Source organism: Garra rufa, chromosome 4 (assembly GCF_049309525.1).
Source record: "Garra rufa chromosome 4, GarRuf1.0, whole genome shotgun sequence".
Lineage (NCBI taxonomy): Eukaryota > Metazoa > Chordata > Actinopteri > Cypriniformes > Cyprinidae > Garra > Garra rufa.
Window position 1 is genome coordinate 19,339,676 of NC_133364.1, and position 15,725 is coordinate 19,355,400.

General features: G+C 34.0%; 1 protein-coding gene across 1 annotated transcript in view; it reads left to right on the top strand.

Annotated features, from left to right (window-relative positions):
• gnptab (N-acetylglucosamine-1-phosphate transferase subunits alpha and beta) overlaps window positions 1-11,088 on the top strand; it is a 33,194-nt gene extending 22,106 nt beyond the window's left edge. Inside the window, exons 16-21 of the mRNA XM_073838062.1 lie at window positions 94-207; window positions 398-483; window positions 569-667; window positions 748-915; window positions 5,736-5,826; window positions 9,504-11,088. Coding sequence (XP_073694163.1) covers window positions 94-207; window positions 398-483; window positions 569-667; window positions 748-915; window positions 5,736-5,826; window positions 9,504-9,575 — 630 coding nt within the window. The 3' untranslated portion in view covers window positions 9,576-11,088. The remainder of the gene's footprint in view (window positions 1-93; window positions 208-397; window positions 484-568; window positions 668-747; window positions 916-5,735; window positions 5,827-9,503) is intronic.
• Window positions 11,089-15,725: the final 4,637 nt, after the last annotated feature.

Sequence of the window (15,725 nt, forward strand, 5' to 3'; positions counted from 1 at the left end):
TGTGTCTATGTTGTTGTTTTTTTGTCACCACATGATTGTCTGTCTTACCCGTGTGTTGAGGAAAGGCATGTCTGTTTATTTGACTGTAAACAGGATTTGACCAGTCTGGAGCAGATGCTTATAAACTGCTCAAAAACTCTTCCATCCAATCTCACGCAACTCCATACTGTCAGTCCCACCCAGGAGGCCTATTACGACCCCAGCATGGTGAGATCCATTGTTTGAAGTAACTATTCAAACACAAGTGTACAAATCAAATATTAGAGTATAAAATCTCACAAAACAAATACTAATTGATCAACACCTCTCCATGCAAATGAAAGTCTTGTATTAGGAGCTCTTTTGTCTGTGTATCTGTGGTTTGGTTAATAAAATCTGTGTTTTGATGTTCCTACAGCCACCTGTCACAAAAGGTTTAGTAGTCCATTGCAAACCCATCACAGAGAGGATTCACAAAGCCTTCAAGGACCAGAATAAATACAAGTAGACGTTTCATTACACTTCAGCCAGAGCTCTTCAACATCTCTTATGAGACCGGGTTAGTTATGCAGTCTCACGTTCGTTTCAGGTTTGAAATTATGGGCGAGGAGGAGATCGCCTTCAAAATGATAAGGACCAACGTCTCTCATGTAGTAGGGCAGCTTGATGACATCAGGAAGAACCCTAGGTATGTTCAAAGGCTTTCGTTCTTGTTTGTGCACACTTTGGGAAGCCTCATCTCACTCGAACCCCTATTTTTGCCTACAGGAAGTTTATCTGCCTGAATGACAATATTGACCACAGCCATAAGGATGCCAGCACGGTTAAAGCTGTATTGAGGGACTTCTACGAGTCGATGTTTCCATTGCCCTCTCAGTTTGAACTGCCCAGAGAATACAGAAACCGTTTCCTTCACATGACAGAGCTGCAGGAGTGGTAAGAATTCAGTCACAAACAGTCATACAGTACAGAAACGTAATGAGCATTTAACAAAGACAGGTCGAACAGGTCTGTGTACATACCTCAAATTACTAACTGCATTACTAAAGCTGAAGTATGAACAGAGGAGTAGGTTAGTGAAACCCTCAACAGAAAGAGGTTTAAAGGCATAGTTCACCCAAAAAAGAAAATTACCCTCAAGCCATCCTAGTTCAAACGCTCACTGATGCTCCAGAAGGAAAAAAGTATGCATTAACAGCTGGGGGTGAACACATTTGAACAGAATGGAGATGTGTATATTTTTCTCATTTTGCCTAAATATCTTCTTTTTTTTTTTTTTCATTTAGCACTGCCCTTCAGAGGCTACAGAAGATACTTACATGTTTTTCAGAAGACAAAATAAGTTAATGAGCTTCATTTCAAAAGTTTTCACCCCCGAGCTCTTAATGCATGTTTTTTCATTCTGGAGCATGGAGTGTTTGAACCTTCTGTAATAGTTGCATATGAGTCCCTCAGTTGTCCTCAGTGTGAAAAGATGGATCTCAAAATCATACAGTCATTGCTGGAAAGGGTTCAAATACACAAAAATGCTGGAAAGCCAAAGAATTTGTGGGACCTGAAGGATTTTTCTGAAGAACAGCAGGCAGTTTAGGCTGTTCAGGACAAACAAGGGACTCATTAACAACTATCACTAAACAAAAAAACAAAAAAAAAACACACAGTTATGGACCATTCAGGTAAGAACACAGTATTAAGAATCAAGGGGATGTAAATTTTTTTGACTGGGTCGTTTTTATAGATTTTTCGATTATTTTCTCTTGTGGACAATATGTAAACATCTTTTATCTGAAATATCTTATTCAGGTCAGTACTACATAAACAATAACGTGCATTTTGTATGATCCCTCTTGTTTTGGTAAAATAATTAACATTTCAGATTCTGAAAGGGGGATGTAAACTTTTGACCTCAACTGTGTTAAAAAATGTCCTGGCTCTTTCAAGATTTACAATAGCAGTGAATGGGTGTTGAGGTTTTAAAGCAAAATAAAGTGCATAAATCGATCATAAAAAGTACTCCACACGGCTCCTGAGGGTCGATAATGCTCCAGGAGCGAATCAATGAGTTTGTATAAAAAAAATCCATATTAAAAACTTTAGAAACCGTAATCTCTAGCTATTTGTCATATGTGCGTTTATGAGAGAGTGGCGTTCCAGCAGGTGATATAGGACATAGGCGTAGTAAAGTAATAGTCTTTAAGTCTTTTTTAAATCTCACTGGTTGGATGAAAAGTAGCCAGCACATTTTTCTAATTATCTTCTTTTGTGTTTCGCAAAAAGTCATTTGGGTTTGGACCAACATTACGGTGAAAGAATTCAATCGCTAATTGATTCATCAGTCCTTTTAAGTGAACTTTAAGCTTTCAAATGATTTATAATTTGTCTCCACAACTTTTTGGGATCATTAGTCCCTGAATATAATGGTTTATTGGTGTAGAGTTATATTTGGTTGTGTTGTAATGAGTTTCACAAGTCTGTTTACATTTTGTTGTGTTGATTTATAGCTTGTTTCTGTTGCTTTACTGTTGTGAATACTGGTAAACGTTTCTTCCTGTCATCACTTGTGTGAAGTTGGGTGATAGCTGTCGACACACTCTGGAATTCTGGGAATGGGGAGGTGGTTGAAGAAGGGTTTATGTATCTGTCGCTCCTTTGGAGGGTTACGGGCTGGAAATTATGACTAGTGCATTTGCCGTTCATGCTTAACCAGCCAGAGCGGCTCTCTGTTACACCCAGATGCCCCATTAAGCCCCATCCGAGGCGTGTGACCTGCCTGGGTTGAGGGGCAGGGTGTTATTTTTGGACACTGCTAGAGTCAAGCAACCCCATTGGGTGATTTTAAAAGCTCTGTGTTTGCAGATTGCTTCTGACGGACACAAACACGCTGGTGACAAAAGGGTAACGGACTGGGGTCCTCAGAGATGATGATGTCACCTTGTCACCCTCTCACCTCTGACAGACTGCTGTGTGACATCAGATCTTGAGTCACTGTGAACTGTCAATCACGCACTTGATAAATATACTGTTTCAAATCTGGCAAGAGTTAAGTCGGCATTACCATTCTTTCCCTTGTATGCTGACAGCAGTGAATGAGCTCACTGTTACTATAGGGGTATGCAATTTTCTATTGTATTAATTAAAGGGATAGTTCACCCAAAAATAAAAATTCTGTCAATAATTACTCATCCTCGTGACATTTGCAAACCCGTAAGACCTTTGTTCATCTGTAAACACAAATTGAGATATTTTTGATTAATTCCGAGAGCTTTTTGACCCTGCATAGACAGCACCGCAACTGCACGTTCAAGGCCCAGAAAGGTAGTAAAGAAATTGATAAAATAGTCCATTTGACATCAGTGGTTCAACCTTAATTTTATAAAGCTAAAAGAATACTTTTTGTGCAAAGAAAACAAAAATAACCACTTTATTTAACAATTTCTTCTCTTATTATATATTACATATTTTTATTTAATCAAAAACGTCTTAATTTGTGTTCTGAAGGTGAACAAAGGTCTTACAGATTTGGATTGAAATGAGGGTGAGTAATTAACAACAGAATTTTCATTTTTGGGTGAACTCTATCCCTTTAATGTTATTATATTATTATTAATATTTAATAATATCCGTCAAACCAAAGTCATATAATGTATGACTGCAAAGCCGCATGTCAAGCTCTATAAACATATTAAAGTATCAGATAATTTCATATAAAATCAGATCATTTGATAATGATATTTATGAATAAAAAAATGTGTTTGTTATTGTTTTATTCTAAAATAGATTTTAGAATAGAAAATACATTTTTCTTCAAGGTAAATCTATTGTATTTAAATTCAAAAATCTATTTAATAGTTGACATTTTTCATTACATCAGTCATTACAGTTCAGATTTTCTTTCTTTTTTCAATATATTTACTATTTAATAATCTTTTATATGAGTACTTGTATTATATATTTTTTCTAATTTTATAATTTCACAATTTAATTAAATAGATTTACTATATACTATATATATAATATTTATTTCTAAGTGTGCACCATGTATTAAAGATGTCAAGAAAAAAGGCTACTAAATAAACTTTTTATTTATTAGTTTATATTTTTGGATTCATCACAGTTAAAAATTGTTTTTTTTATATATTTCTAAAATATATTTATTATTTAATTTTCTTTTATATGAATACTTTTATTCAGCAGTTCTGCATTAAATTGATCAGTGACAGCAAATCATTTTGTTCCAAAGATGTCCATTTCAAATAAATGCTATTCTTTTGAATGTAATATTTTTTAAAGAATCTAGAAGAAAATGTATCACAGTTCATACAAAAATTATTAGCCAGCATAACTTTTTTCAACATTGATAATAAGAAGAAATGTTTCTCTCAATTTTTTACTGTAATTTAAAATAAATAAATCCAGCTTAGTGAGCATAAAAGACTTAATTTTTTAAATAATTTGTCCCCAAACGTTTACACAGTAGTGTATATTTTAATACAATTGACAGGAACCCTTATATTTCTAAAAGGCTTTGCAGTTTCCTTCGCTTTTGTTGTTTTACAGTTCATTTTAAGGTCATATTCTCACTATTAACTATGACTTTTGCCTTACTAAACTCCTGGTTTGCTGCCTGTTAATAGTTAGTAAGGTAGTTAAAGCAACACTAAGTAACTTTTCCCTCAATGCTCCCTCTACAGGTTAGAAGTAGAATTGTCCATTACCGCTGTCGTAAATAATTTAGCCTACCATCGTGTCACATGCACGTTATTTGTTTGAAAGGCTATCCAGGAGCGGCTTTGGAAATAACGATGTCCAGTGACAAGGTAGAGTATGTTGTATAACTTTATAAAAGTGTGAAAACCTTTTGTGAGGCCTGCCGTGAAGCAAGTCGCATTTGTAGTATCATTTGAACTACAAAACCCGACGACCCAAACTTACATAGTGCTGTTATGGCCGATAGAGGGTCGCAAAGCGAATACGAAAGTGCCGTTTCACCCTGTTATGAGTTGATGAACCACTGACATGAGTTCGGAAACATTATTTTAAGGTAAAAAAAGTTACTTAGTGTTGCTTTAAGTTTAGGTATGTGGTGGGGTTAAGGAATCTAAAATATGGCCATGCAGAATAAGGCATTAATATGTGACCCTGCACCATAAAACCAGTCATAAGGGTCAGTTGTTTGAAATTGAGATTTATACATCATCTGAAAGCTTTCTATTGATGTATGGTTTGTTAGGATAGGACAGTATTTGGCCGAGATACAACTATTTGAAAATCTGCAATCTGATTTAAAAAATATTGAGAAAAATCGCCTTTAAAGTTGACCAAATGAAGTTCTTAGCAATGCATATTAATCAGAAAGTAAGTTTGTATGTATTTACAGTAGGAAATTTACTAAATATTTTCATGGAACTCAATCCTTACTTAATATCCTAATCATTTTTGGCATTAAAAAGAAAAAAAAGATCATTTTGACCCATACAATGTATTGTTGGCTATTGCTACCAAATATACCTCAAATGAAGAAACCGAGTTATATAACCAGAGATCTATTCTAAACATTTCTCTTCACACTGGAGCTGCAGGAAAATGTCAACATTTGACCATTGCAGCTGAAATTTGTATTTCATCAGACTCAACAACAACTTTTGATTTGTTGTCAATGTATACAAGTGCTTGTTGGATCCAGATTGTGTAGTTATAGCAGCTACCGTGTAACAAGCTACATGCACCACACTAACCAGCCTTCTTCTGTTTTACAGGCGAATATACAGGGACAAGCTGAAGTTCTGGACCCACTGTGTGCTGGTGACGTTAGTCGTCTTCACTGTCATGTCGTTCTTTGCTGAGCAGGTCAGTGCGGTTCGGCTTACATGTCCATTGTCCACTCTCTCATTCTTCATTTCACTTTGTCTCACACACACACACACACACACACACACACACACACACACACACACACACACACACACACACACACACACACACACACACACACACACAGAAACGCACACTGAGTCCAGTGGAGTCTGGCTAATCTCATTACCATTAGCAATTAATATATCACATTTTACCCAGCAACCCTCTTGTGTTCATTTAAGGAAATGGAAAAGGCAAAAATATCATCCTGATGATTGATCCAGGCAGCAAATAGTCACACTACTAATTGCAGGGTCAGGTTTCTGGCTTTTGGAGGTTAATGGTCACGGTGACCTTTTAAAAGACCTGTGTGTCTTCATCTGTCCTTAGAGACAGAGCAGTCATGTGAACACTCACCAGAAGTACAAATATGGAGGTGATACATTATCAGTGGGTGCTTTCATGTGGATGCATGTCATGTTTGACTGCATCCTCATTTCTGACAGATTAGCACATTAACAGGCTTAATTACAATCTTCAGAACAGATTTATAGCCTCCTCATTAACTTTTATAGCCACTTCCTGTTTCTCTTGATGGAATTCCTGCTTATATGCAGTACTCATTGTTACTAGTAGTAAATTATGTATTATTAATTACCGGTTCTAAAGGAATTGAAGTGGCACTTAAAATGCAATTAAACCAATCATTTTTAATAATATTGTATTCATTTTTTTTGTTATATTCTCTATTGTTTATATTCATTAAATATTATATGTTTACATTTACATTGTCATTTAGCAGACTGTTTTGTCCAAAGAGATTTGCAAAAGAGGACAATAGAAGCATTTTTCTTTCTATGATATATGTGACCCTGGACCACAAAACCAGTCATAAGGTTACATTTTACAAAACTGAGATGTATACATCATATGAAAGCTCAATAAACAAGCGTTTTATTGATATATGGTTTGTTAGGATAGGACCATATTTGGCTGAGATACATCTATTTGAAAATCTGGAATCTGAGGGTGCAAAAAAATCAAAATACTGAGAAAATCACCTTTAAAGTTTTCCAAATTAAGTTCTTAACAATGCATACTACTAATCAAAAATTACATTTTGATATATTTATAGTAGGAATTTTACAAAAAAATCTTCATGGAACATGATCTTTACTTAATTTCTTAATGATTTTTGGCATAAAAGAAAAATCAATAATTTTGACCCATACAATGTATTTTTGGCTATTGCTACAAATATACCCCAGCGACTTAAGACTGGTTTTGTGGTCCAGGGTCACATATAGAAAAGAAGACAAATAGATAAAATGGAGAAAGATTAGAGAACACTAGTGTTAGAGGGCCATTTTTATAATAAAATAAAACAAATAGATAGAATAGAGAAAGGTTAGAGAACACTTGTGTTAGAGGTTAATTTTTTAAATAAATAAAAAGAAAACAAGTTGAAAAGAATTGAAAAATAATACAAAATGTTAGAGGGTAATTTTTACAGTAAATGAAAAAAAAAACTTGTACATCAAATAAAGAACGGTAGTGTCAGTCTTTTTTTTATAATAATTAAAAATTAAACCAGATCAAATAGAAAAAGAATAGAGAACGCTAGTTTTGATGGGTCATTTTTATCGTAAATAAAAATAAAATGAGTAAACAGAATAGAAAAAGAATAGAAAACACTAGTGTTAGAGGGCCATTTTTATAATGAATAAAATAATACAAGTAGATAGACTAGAAAAAGAATATAGAAAGATTAGAGAACACTTGTGTTAAAAGGGTTTTTTTTTTTAATAAATAAAAAGAAAACATGTCTAAAGAATTGAAAAAGATAATAGAATGCTAGTGTTAGAGGGTCTTTTTTATAATCAATAAAAAAGTAGATAGAAAAAGAATAGAGAATGCTAGTCTTGGAGAGAGATTTATTTTACAATAAATAAAAATAAAACAAGTAGAATAGAAAAAGAATGGAAAACGGTAGTGATAGATGGCTATTTTTATAACAAATAAAAATAAAACAAGTTAAATAGAAAAGTAATGGAGAATTCTAGTGTTGGAGGGAGATTTCTTTTATAATAAATAAAAAGAAAACAAGTAAATGGAATAGAAAAAGAATAGAGAATGCTAGTCTTGGAGAGAGATTTATTTTACAATAAATAAAAATAAAACAAGTAGAATAGAAAAAGAATGGATAACACTAGTGATAGAGGGACATTTTTAGAATAAATTAAAATAAAACAAGTTAAATAGAAAAGGAATGGATAACGCTAGTGATAGAGGGACATTTTATAATAAATTAAAATAAAACAAGTTAAATAGAAAATGAATGGAGAATTCTAGTGATAGAGGGCCATTTTTTTATAAAAACTAAAAATAAAACAAATCAAATAGAAAAAGAATAGAGAATGCGAATGTTAGCGGGTCATTTTTTTAGAATAAATAGAAATAAAACCAGTAGATCGAATAGAAAAAATAGACATACGAAATAAAAATTAAAATAGAAAACACTAGTGTTAGAGAGTAATTTTTTTTATAATAAAAAAAGTAAAATAAAACAAGTAGATAGAACAGAAAAAAATAGAGAATGCTAGCATTAGAGGGTCAATGTTATAATAAATAAAAATGAAAAGTAGATAGAATAGAAAAAAATAGAGAATGCTAGTGTTAGAGGGTAATTTTTACAATAAATAAAAATAATACAAGTAGATAGAATAGAAAAACATAGAGAACACTGGTGTTAGAAGGTACATTTTTTATAATGAATAAATATAAACGAGTAGATTGAATGAAAAAAATAGAGAATGCTGGTGTTAGAGGGTAATTTTTATAATAATTAAAATAAAACAAGTAGATTGAATAAGAAAAAAATAGATAATGCTAGTGTTAGAAGGTCATTTTATAATAAATAAAAATAAAACAAGTAGATAGAATAGAAAAAGAATGGAGGATGCTAGTGTGAGAGTGTCATTTTTACTAATAAATAAAAATAAAACAAATAAAACAAGTTGAAAGAATAAAAAAGAGTAGAGTTAGGGGGTAATTTTTATAATGTATAAAAATAAAACAAGTAGATAATAGAAAAAGAAGAGAGGATGCTAGTGTTAGAGGGTCATTTTTTTTATAATAAATAAAAACAAAATAATAATGTTAGTGTTGGAAGGTCAGTTTATTTTAATAAAAAGAAAATTAGTAGTAGTTAGAATAGAAATATAAAATGGAGAATGCTAGTGTTAGAAGGTCAGTTTTTTTGAATAAAAAGAAGAGTAGTTAGAATAGAAATAGAATGGAGAGTTCAAGTGTTAGAGGATCTTTTTTTAATAAAAAGAAAAGTAGACCAAATAGAAATAGAGAATAGAGAGTGCTAGTGTTAAAGGGTCAAATGTAGATGGAAGAGCTATTTCTAATCACTAATCGGTGTATTTTTATAAACATTTTCCATTCTTTTTCAATTAGGTTAAGAAAAAAAAAAGTTTAAAGTTCACTTTTCTAAATTAATTCAACAGTCTTTACGGTATCAGTCTTTCCTTCCCTTTTTTGATCATGTGTTGATCTTGTTTGTATCATATACGTGTATCACGTGTCTCTCACAAGCTGCCCAGCAGCGTTCATAACAAGTTTGGTTGACACTCCTTCCTCTTCCTTTTCTTTCTGTCCCTCAGCTGATCATGTTGAAACGCCGGCTTTTCCCCAGACGCAGGGTCAGCAAGGATGCGAACCCCGAGCGGGTGTGAGGTTACTCCTCTCTCAGAGGTTGTCATGTGAATATGAAGTACGGGAGTTGTACTTCTCTAAATGCCGTCAAATAAACTTGTCCATTTGGAGGCAACCGGATGAAGTTGATGAAGAAACTTCAAAGAGCAGGCCTCCTCCACGAAGGGGCTTTAGCGAGACACACTGCGGCCCACGAGGCGAGCGACTTTCTCTCGGCCTGCGACCACACTCCAGGTTGCGTATTGAATGTGAACTGAACTCAATGGCCCATATTGAGTGTGTTGCCATATTACCTTAAGTGTTGGAATTGTAATAATTTGATTTTTAATTTATAAGGGAATGTCAAGGGTAGAGTTACTACCCGCAAAGGTTGTTCTTCTTGTTCTTTTTGTCTTTCCTTCCTCTTCCTTGCAGTGCCTTTCTTTACAACATGAATCTGATGCACGGCTGAACTTTCTGCCTTGCGTTTGGCTTTTTGCATCTTACTCTTTCTTATTCCAATGTGGCACAAAATCTCTTACAAACTGAACCGCAATCTTGGAAATCTGAGCAAGGATCATCAAAAATGAGCCATTTCCTTCACTTTAACTGCATGTCATTTTTGCTTGAAGTTCTTCACGTGATTGTCTCTTAGTGGGACATTAAATACTGACTTTGTCTGAAATTCAGATGCCATCGCCTGCGGCCCTGGTGTGTATTGAGTAACCCCTCACCTTCACTTGTCTTTTAAAGGGATTGTTTTCTGGCTTCAAGCTTACGACTACTGACCCCAAACCTCTGCAGGGCGTTTGTGTTTGACAAAACAGGTTTGAGTTTAGGAAACGTGATAAATGGTAATGGTGTTTTGGAATGAATTTTCCTGTTTACTTTTATTTATTGTGTTTGAAAAGACATAATTATAATGTACAAGCATATCTTGGTTTCATTTTGGAAGTGTATGTTGCTGAAATGATTTGAGGTCTCTAAATTACGCTGACAGTTTACTGTTTTTGTGTCAATTGTACATTTATCCAGGTGCCTAATTTGATAATGAAATACGAATGAAATCTGAGCGTAATTAAACAGCCAAATATGTTCATTAAAAATCTTTCAAAGTCATGACTGCATTGATATGCCTTCGTTGTTTGGAAATTTCATTGACTCGGTTAATATTATAGCTGTTCCTGTTCAGTCACATTTTTAGCTGTCATGCGTCACTGATTCTTGCTTTCAGAAGGAGGAAATGACTTAGGGCTGGGCAGTATATTGTATTCGTATGATATACGGGCCATTCTACAAGAGTTGAAAACGTCTTTAAAAATGTGTCTTTTCCACAAATGTTAAATGTATGAAAATCGCATAATATCCAAGGTACACATTTTTAGTAATTGTGCAGTTAATTCTCATGTTGTATTTTTTAGAGCATTTTGGAATATTTATCCTCTCCCCGAATTTGTCACTACCGAAACACAGTAATATATAATGTAATAAGAATGGTTATATTGACCTGTTAAAATGTTGCTTACATCTACCTTGTAATATATCCTTTTTGCGTTTTTAGGGGTAAATTTAATAAAATTACAATTTGAACAATATTCCAAGTGTAATTTATGAGATTTGTTGTATTTTGAATACAATTTTTCTATGTAAAAGGTTTAAAGTTAATCATACTTATTTTAAAGTTAAAGGTTTATTAGTATACTTTCTTTTTGTCAAGACGTCCTATGTTTCGGTTGTGACTGCACATTTTCGGTAGTGACAATAATGCTTTAGTAGCGGCCACATCACATACTCTGTTTCACAAACTCAAAAAACATACTAAAATAGTAAAAACTTACATAACTGTACTATAATTTAGCTTATTTCCCCCAAATAAAGAAAATGTGTTCCCTTTTGTCATTACCGAAACAATGATGGCATGTTTTGTTTGTGTCTGTTTCGGTAATGACAATTTTAGATACTTTTGAACCTAACTCAAAGATGCTAATCAGCACATGGTTAGCTAGCACAGTTCTGAATAGTTGTACACATATAAAAACTAATTATTATGGAATAGCACCCAAAAAAACAATAGTGTAACTACCGAAACTTCCCCAAATTGTCATGACTGTTTCGGTAGTGACAGTTTTAGATACTTTTGAACCTAGCTCAAAGATGCTAATCAGCACATGGTTAGCTAGCACAGTTCTGAACAGTTGTACACATGAAAAACTACATTTTATGGAATAACACCCCCAAAAAATTGTGACTACTGAAATTTTTTGGTAGTGACTGTTAAGGTAGTGAAAATTTTAGATACTTTTGAGCCCACCTCAAACCCAAAATATGAGGATTATGGGTTTCCTTTTGTTACTACCAAAGCAATGATGCCATGTTTTGGTCATGACTGTTACGGTAGTGACTATTTTATGGAATAATACCCAAAAAAACAAATGTCACTACCGGGACGCCACCAAATGTTTCAGTTGTGACTGTTTCGGCGGTGACCGTTTTAGATACTTTAGAAATGCTAATCAGCACATGGTTAGCTAGCACAGTTCTAAATAGTTGTACACATATAAAAACTAATTATTATGGAATAACACCCAAAAAATAACAATAATGTAACTACCGAAACTTCCCCAAATTGTCATGACTGTTTCAGTAGTGACAGTTTTAGATACTTTTAAACCTAGCTCAAAGATGCTAATCAGCACATGGTTAGCTAGCACAGTTCTAAATAGTTGTACACATATAAAAACTAATTATTATGGAATAGCACCCAAAAAAACAATAGTGTAACTACCGAAACTTTGCCAAATTGTCATGACTGTTTCGGTAGTGACAGTTTTAGATCCTTTTGAACCTAGCTCAAAGATGCTAATCAGCACATGGTTAGCTAGCACAGTTCTGAACAGTTGTACACATGAAAAACTAAATTTTATGGAATAACACCCCAAAAAAATTGTGACTACTGAAATTTTTTGGTAGTGACTGTTAAGGTAGTGAAAATTTTAGATACTTTTGAGCCCACCTCAAACCCAAAATATGAGGATTATGGGTTTCCTTTTGTTACTACCAAAGTAATGATGCCATGTTTTGGTCCTGACTGTTACGGTAGTGACAATTTTATGGAAAAATACCCCAAAAAAACAAAGATGTCACTACCGGAACGCCACCAAATGTTTCAGTTGTGACTGTTTCGGCGGTGACCGTTTTAGATACTTTGGAAATGCTAATCAGCACATGGTTAGCTAGCACAGTTCTGAACAGTTGTACACATGAAAAACTAAATTTTATGGAATAACACCCCCAAAAAAATGTGTTTACTGAAATTTTTTGGTAGTGACTGTTAAGGTAGTGAAAATTTTAGATACTTTTGAGCCCACCTCAAACCCAAAATATGAGGATTATGGGTTTCCTTTTGTTACTACCAAAGCAATGATGCCATGTTTTGGTCATGACTGTTACGGTAGTGACAATTTTATGGAATAATACCCAAAAAAACAAATGTCACTACCGGGACGCCACCAAATGTTTCAGTTGTGACTGTTTCGGCGGTGACAGTTTTAGATACTTTGGAAATGCTAATCAGCACATGGTTAGCTAGCACAGTTCTAAATAGTTGTACACATATAAAAACTAATTATTATGGAATAACACCCAAAAAAACAATAGTGTAACTACCGAAACTTCCCCAAATTGTCATGACTGTTTCGGTAGTGACAGTTTTAGATACTTTTAAACCTAGCTCAAAGATGCTAATCAGCACATGGTTAACTAGCACAGTTTTGAACAGTTGTACACATATAAAAACTACATTTTATGGAACAACACCTAGTCATGTTTTGGTCCTGACTGTTACGGTAGTGACAATTTTATGGAATAATACCCCAAAAAAACAAAGATGTCACTACCGGAACGCCACCAAATGTTTCAGTTGTGACTGTTTCGGCGGTGACCGTTTTAGATACTTTAGAAATGCTAATCAGCACATGGTTAGCTAGCACAGTTCTGAATAGTTGTACACATATAAAAACTACATTTTATGGAACAACACCTAGTCATGTTTTGGTCATGACTGTTACGGTAGTGACAATTTTATGAAATAATACCCCAAAAAACAAAGATGTCACTACTGGAACGCCACCAAATGTTTCAGTTGTGACTGTTTCGGCGGTGACCGTTTTAGATACTTTAGAAATGCTAATCAGCACATGGTTAGCTAGCACAGTTCTGAATAGTTGTACACATATAAAAACTAATTATTATGGAATAGCACCCAAAAAAACAATAGTGTAACTACCGAAACTTCCCCAAATTGTCATGACTGTTTCGGTAGTGACAGTTTTAGATACTTTTAAACCTAGCTCAAAGATGCTAATCAGCACATGGTTAGCTAGCACAGTTTTGAACAGTTGTACACATGAAAAACTACATTTTATGGAATAACACCCCAAAAAAATGATGTGACTACTGAAATTTTTTGGTAGTGACTGTTAAGGTAGTGAAACTTTTAGATACTTTTGAGCCCACCTCAAACCCAAAATATGAGGATTATGGGTTTCCTTTTGTTACTACCAAAGCAATGATGCCATGTTTTGGTCATGACCGTTACGGTAGTGACAATTTTATGGAATAATACCCAAAAAAAAACAAAGATGTCACTACCGAAACGCCACCAAATGTTTCAGTTGTGACTGTTTCGGCGGTGACAGTTTTAGATACTTTAGAAATGCTAATCAGCACATGGTTAGCTAGCACAGTTCTGAATAGTTGTACACATATAAAAACTAATTATTATGGAATAACACCCAAAAAAACAATAGTGTAACTACCGAAACTTCCCCAAATTGTCATGACTGTTTTGGTAGTGACAGTTTTAGATACTTTTAAACCTAGCTCAAAGATGCTAATCAGCACATGGTTAGCTAGCACAGTTCTAAATAGTTGTACACATATAAAAACTAATTATTATGGAATAACACCCAAAAAAACAATAGTGTAACTACCGAAACTTCCCCAAATTGTCATGACTGTTTCGGTAGTGACAGTTTTAGATACTTTTAAACCTAGCTCAAAGATGCTAATCAGCACATGGTTAACTAGCACAGTTTTGAACAGTTGTACACATATAAAAACTACATTTTATGGAACAACACCTAGTCATGTTTTGGTCCTGACTGTTACGGTAGTGACAATTTTATGAAATAATACCCCAAAAAACAAAGATGTCACTACTGGAACGCCACCAAATGTTTCAGTTGTGACTGTTTCGGCGGTGACAGTTTTAGATACTTTGGAAATGCTAATCAGCACATGGTTAGCTAGCACAGTTCTAAATAGTTGTACACATATAAAAACTAATTATTATGGAATAACACCCAAAAAAACAATAGTGTGACTACCGAAACTTCCCCAAATTGTCATGACTGTTTCGGTAGTGACAGTTTTAGATACTTTTAAACCTAGCTCAAAGATGCTAATCAGCACATGGTTAGCTAGCACAGTTCTGAACAGTTGTACACATATAAAAACTACATTTTATGGAACAACACCTAGTCATGTTTTGGTCATGACTGTTACGGTAGTGACAATTTTATAGAATAATACCCAAAAAAACAAAGATGTCACTACCAAAACGCCACCAAATGTTTCAGTTGTGACTGTTTCGGCGGTGACAGTTTTAGATACTTTAGAAATGCTAATCAGCACATGGTTAGCTAGCACAGTTCTGAACAGTTGTACACATGAAAAACTAAATTTTATGGAATAACACCCCAAAAAAATGATGTGACTACTGAAATTTTTTGGTAGTGAAAATTTTAGATACTTTTGAGCCTACCTCAAACCCAAAATATGAGGATTATGGGTTTCCTTTTGTTACTACCAAAGCAATGATGCCATGTTTTGGTCCTGACTGTTACGGTAGTGACAATTTTATGGAATAATACCCAAAAAAACAAAGATGTCACTACCGAAACGCCACCAAATGTTTCAGTTGTGACTGTTTCGGCAGTGACAGTTTTAGATACTTTAGAAATGCTAATCAGCACATGGTTAGCTAGCACAGTTCTAAATAGTTGTACACATATAAAAACTAATTATTATGGAATAATACCCAAAAAAACAAAGATGTCACTACCGGAACGCCATCAAATGTTTCAGTTGTGACTGTTTCGGCGGTGACCGTTTTAGATACTTTAGAAATG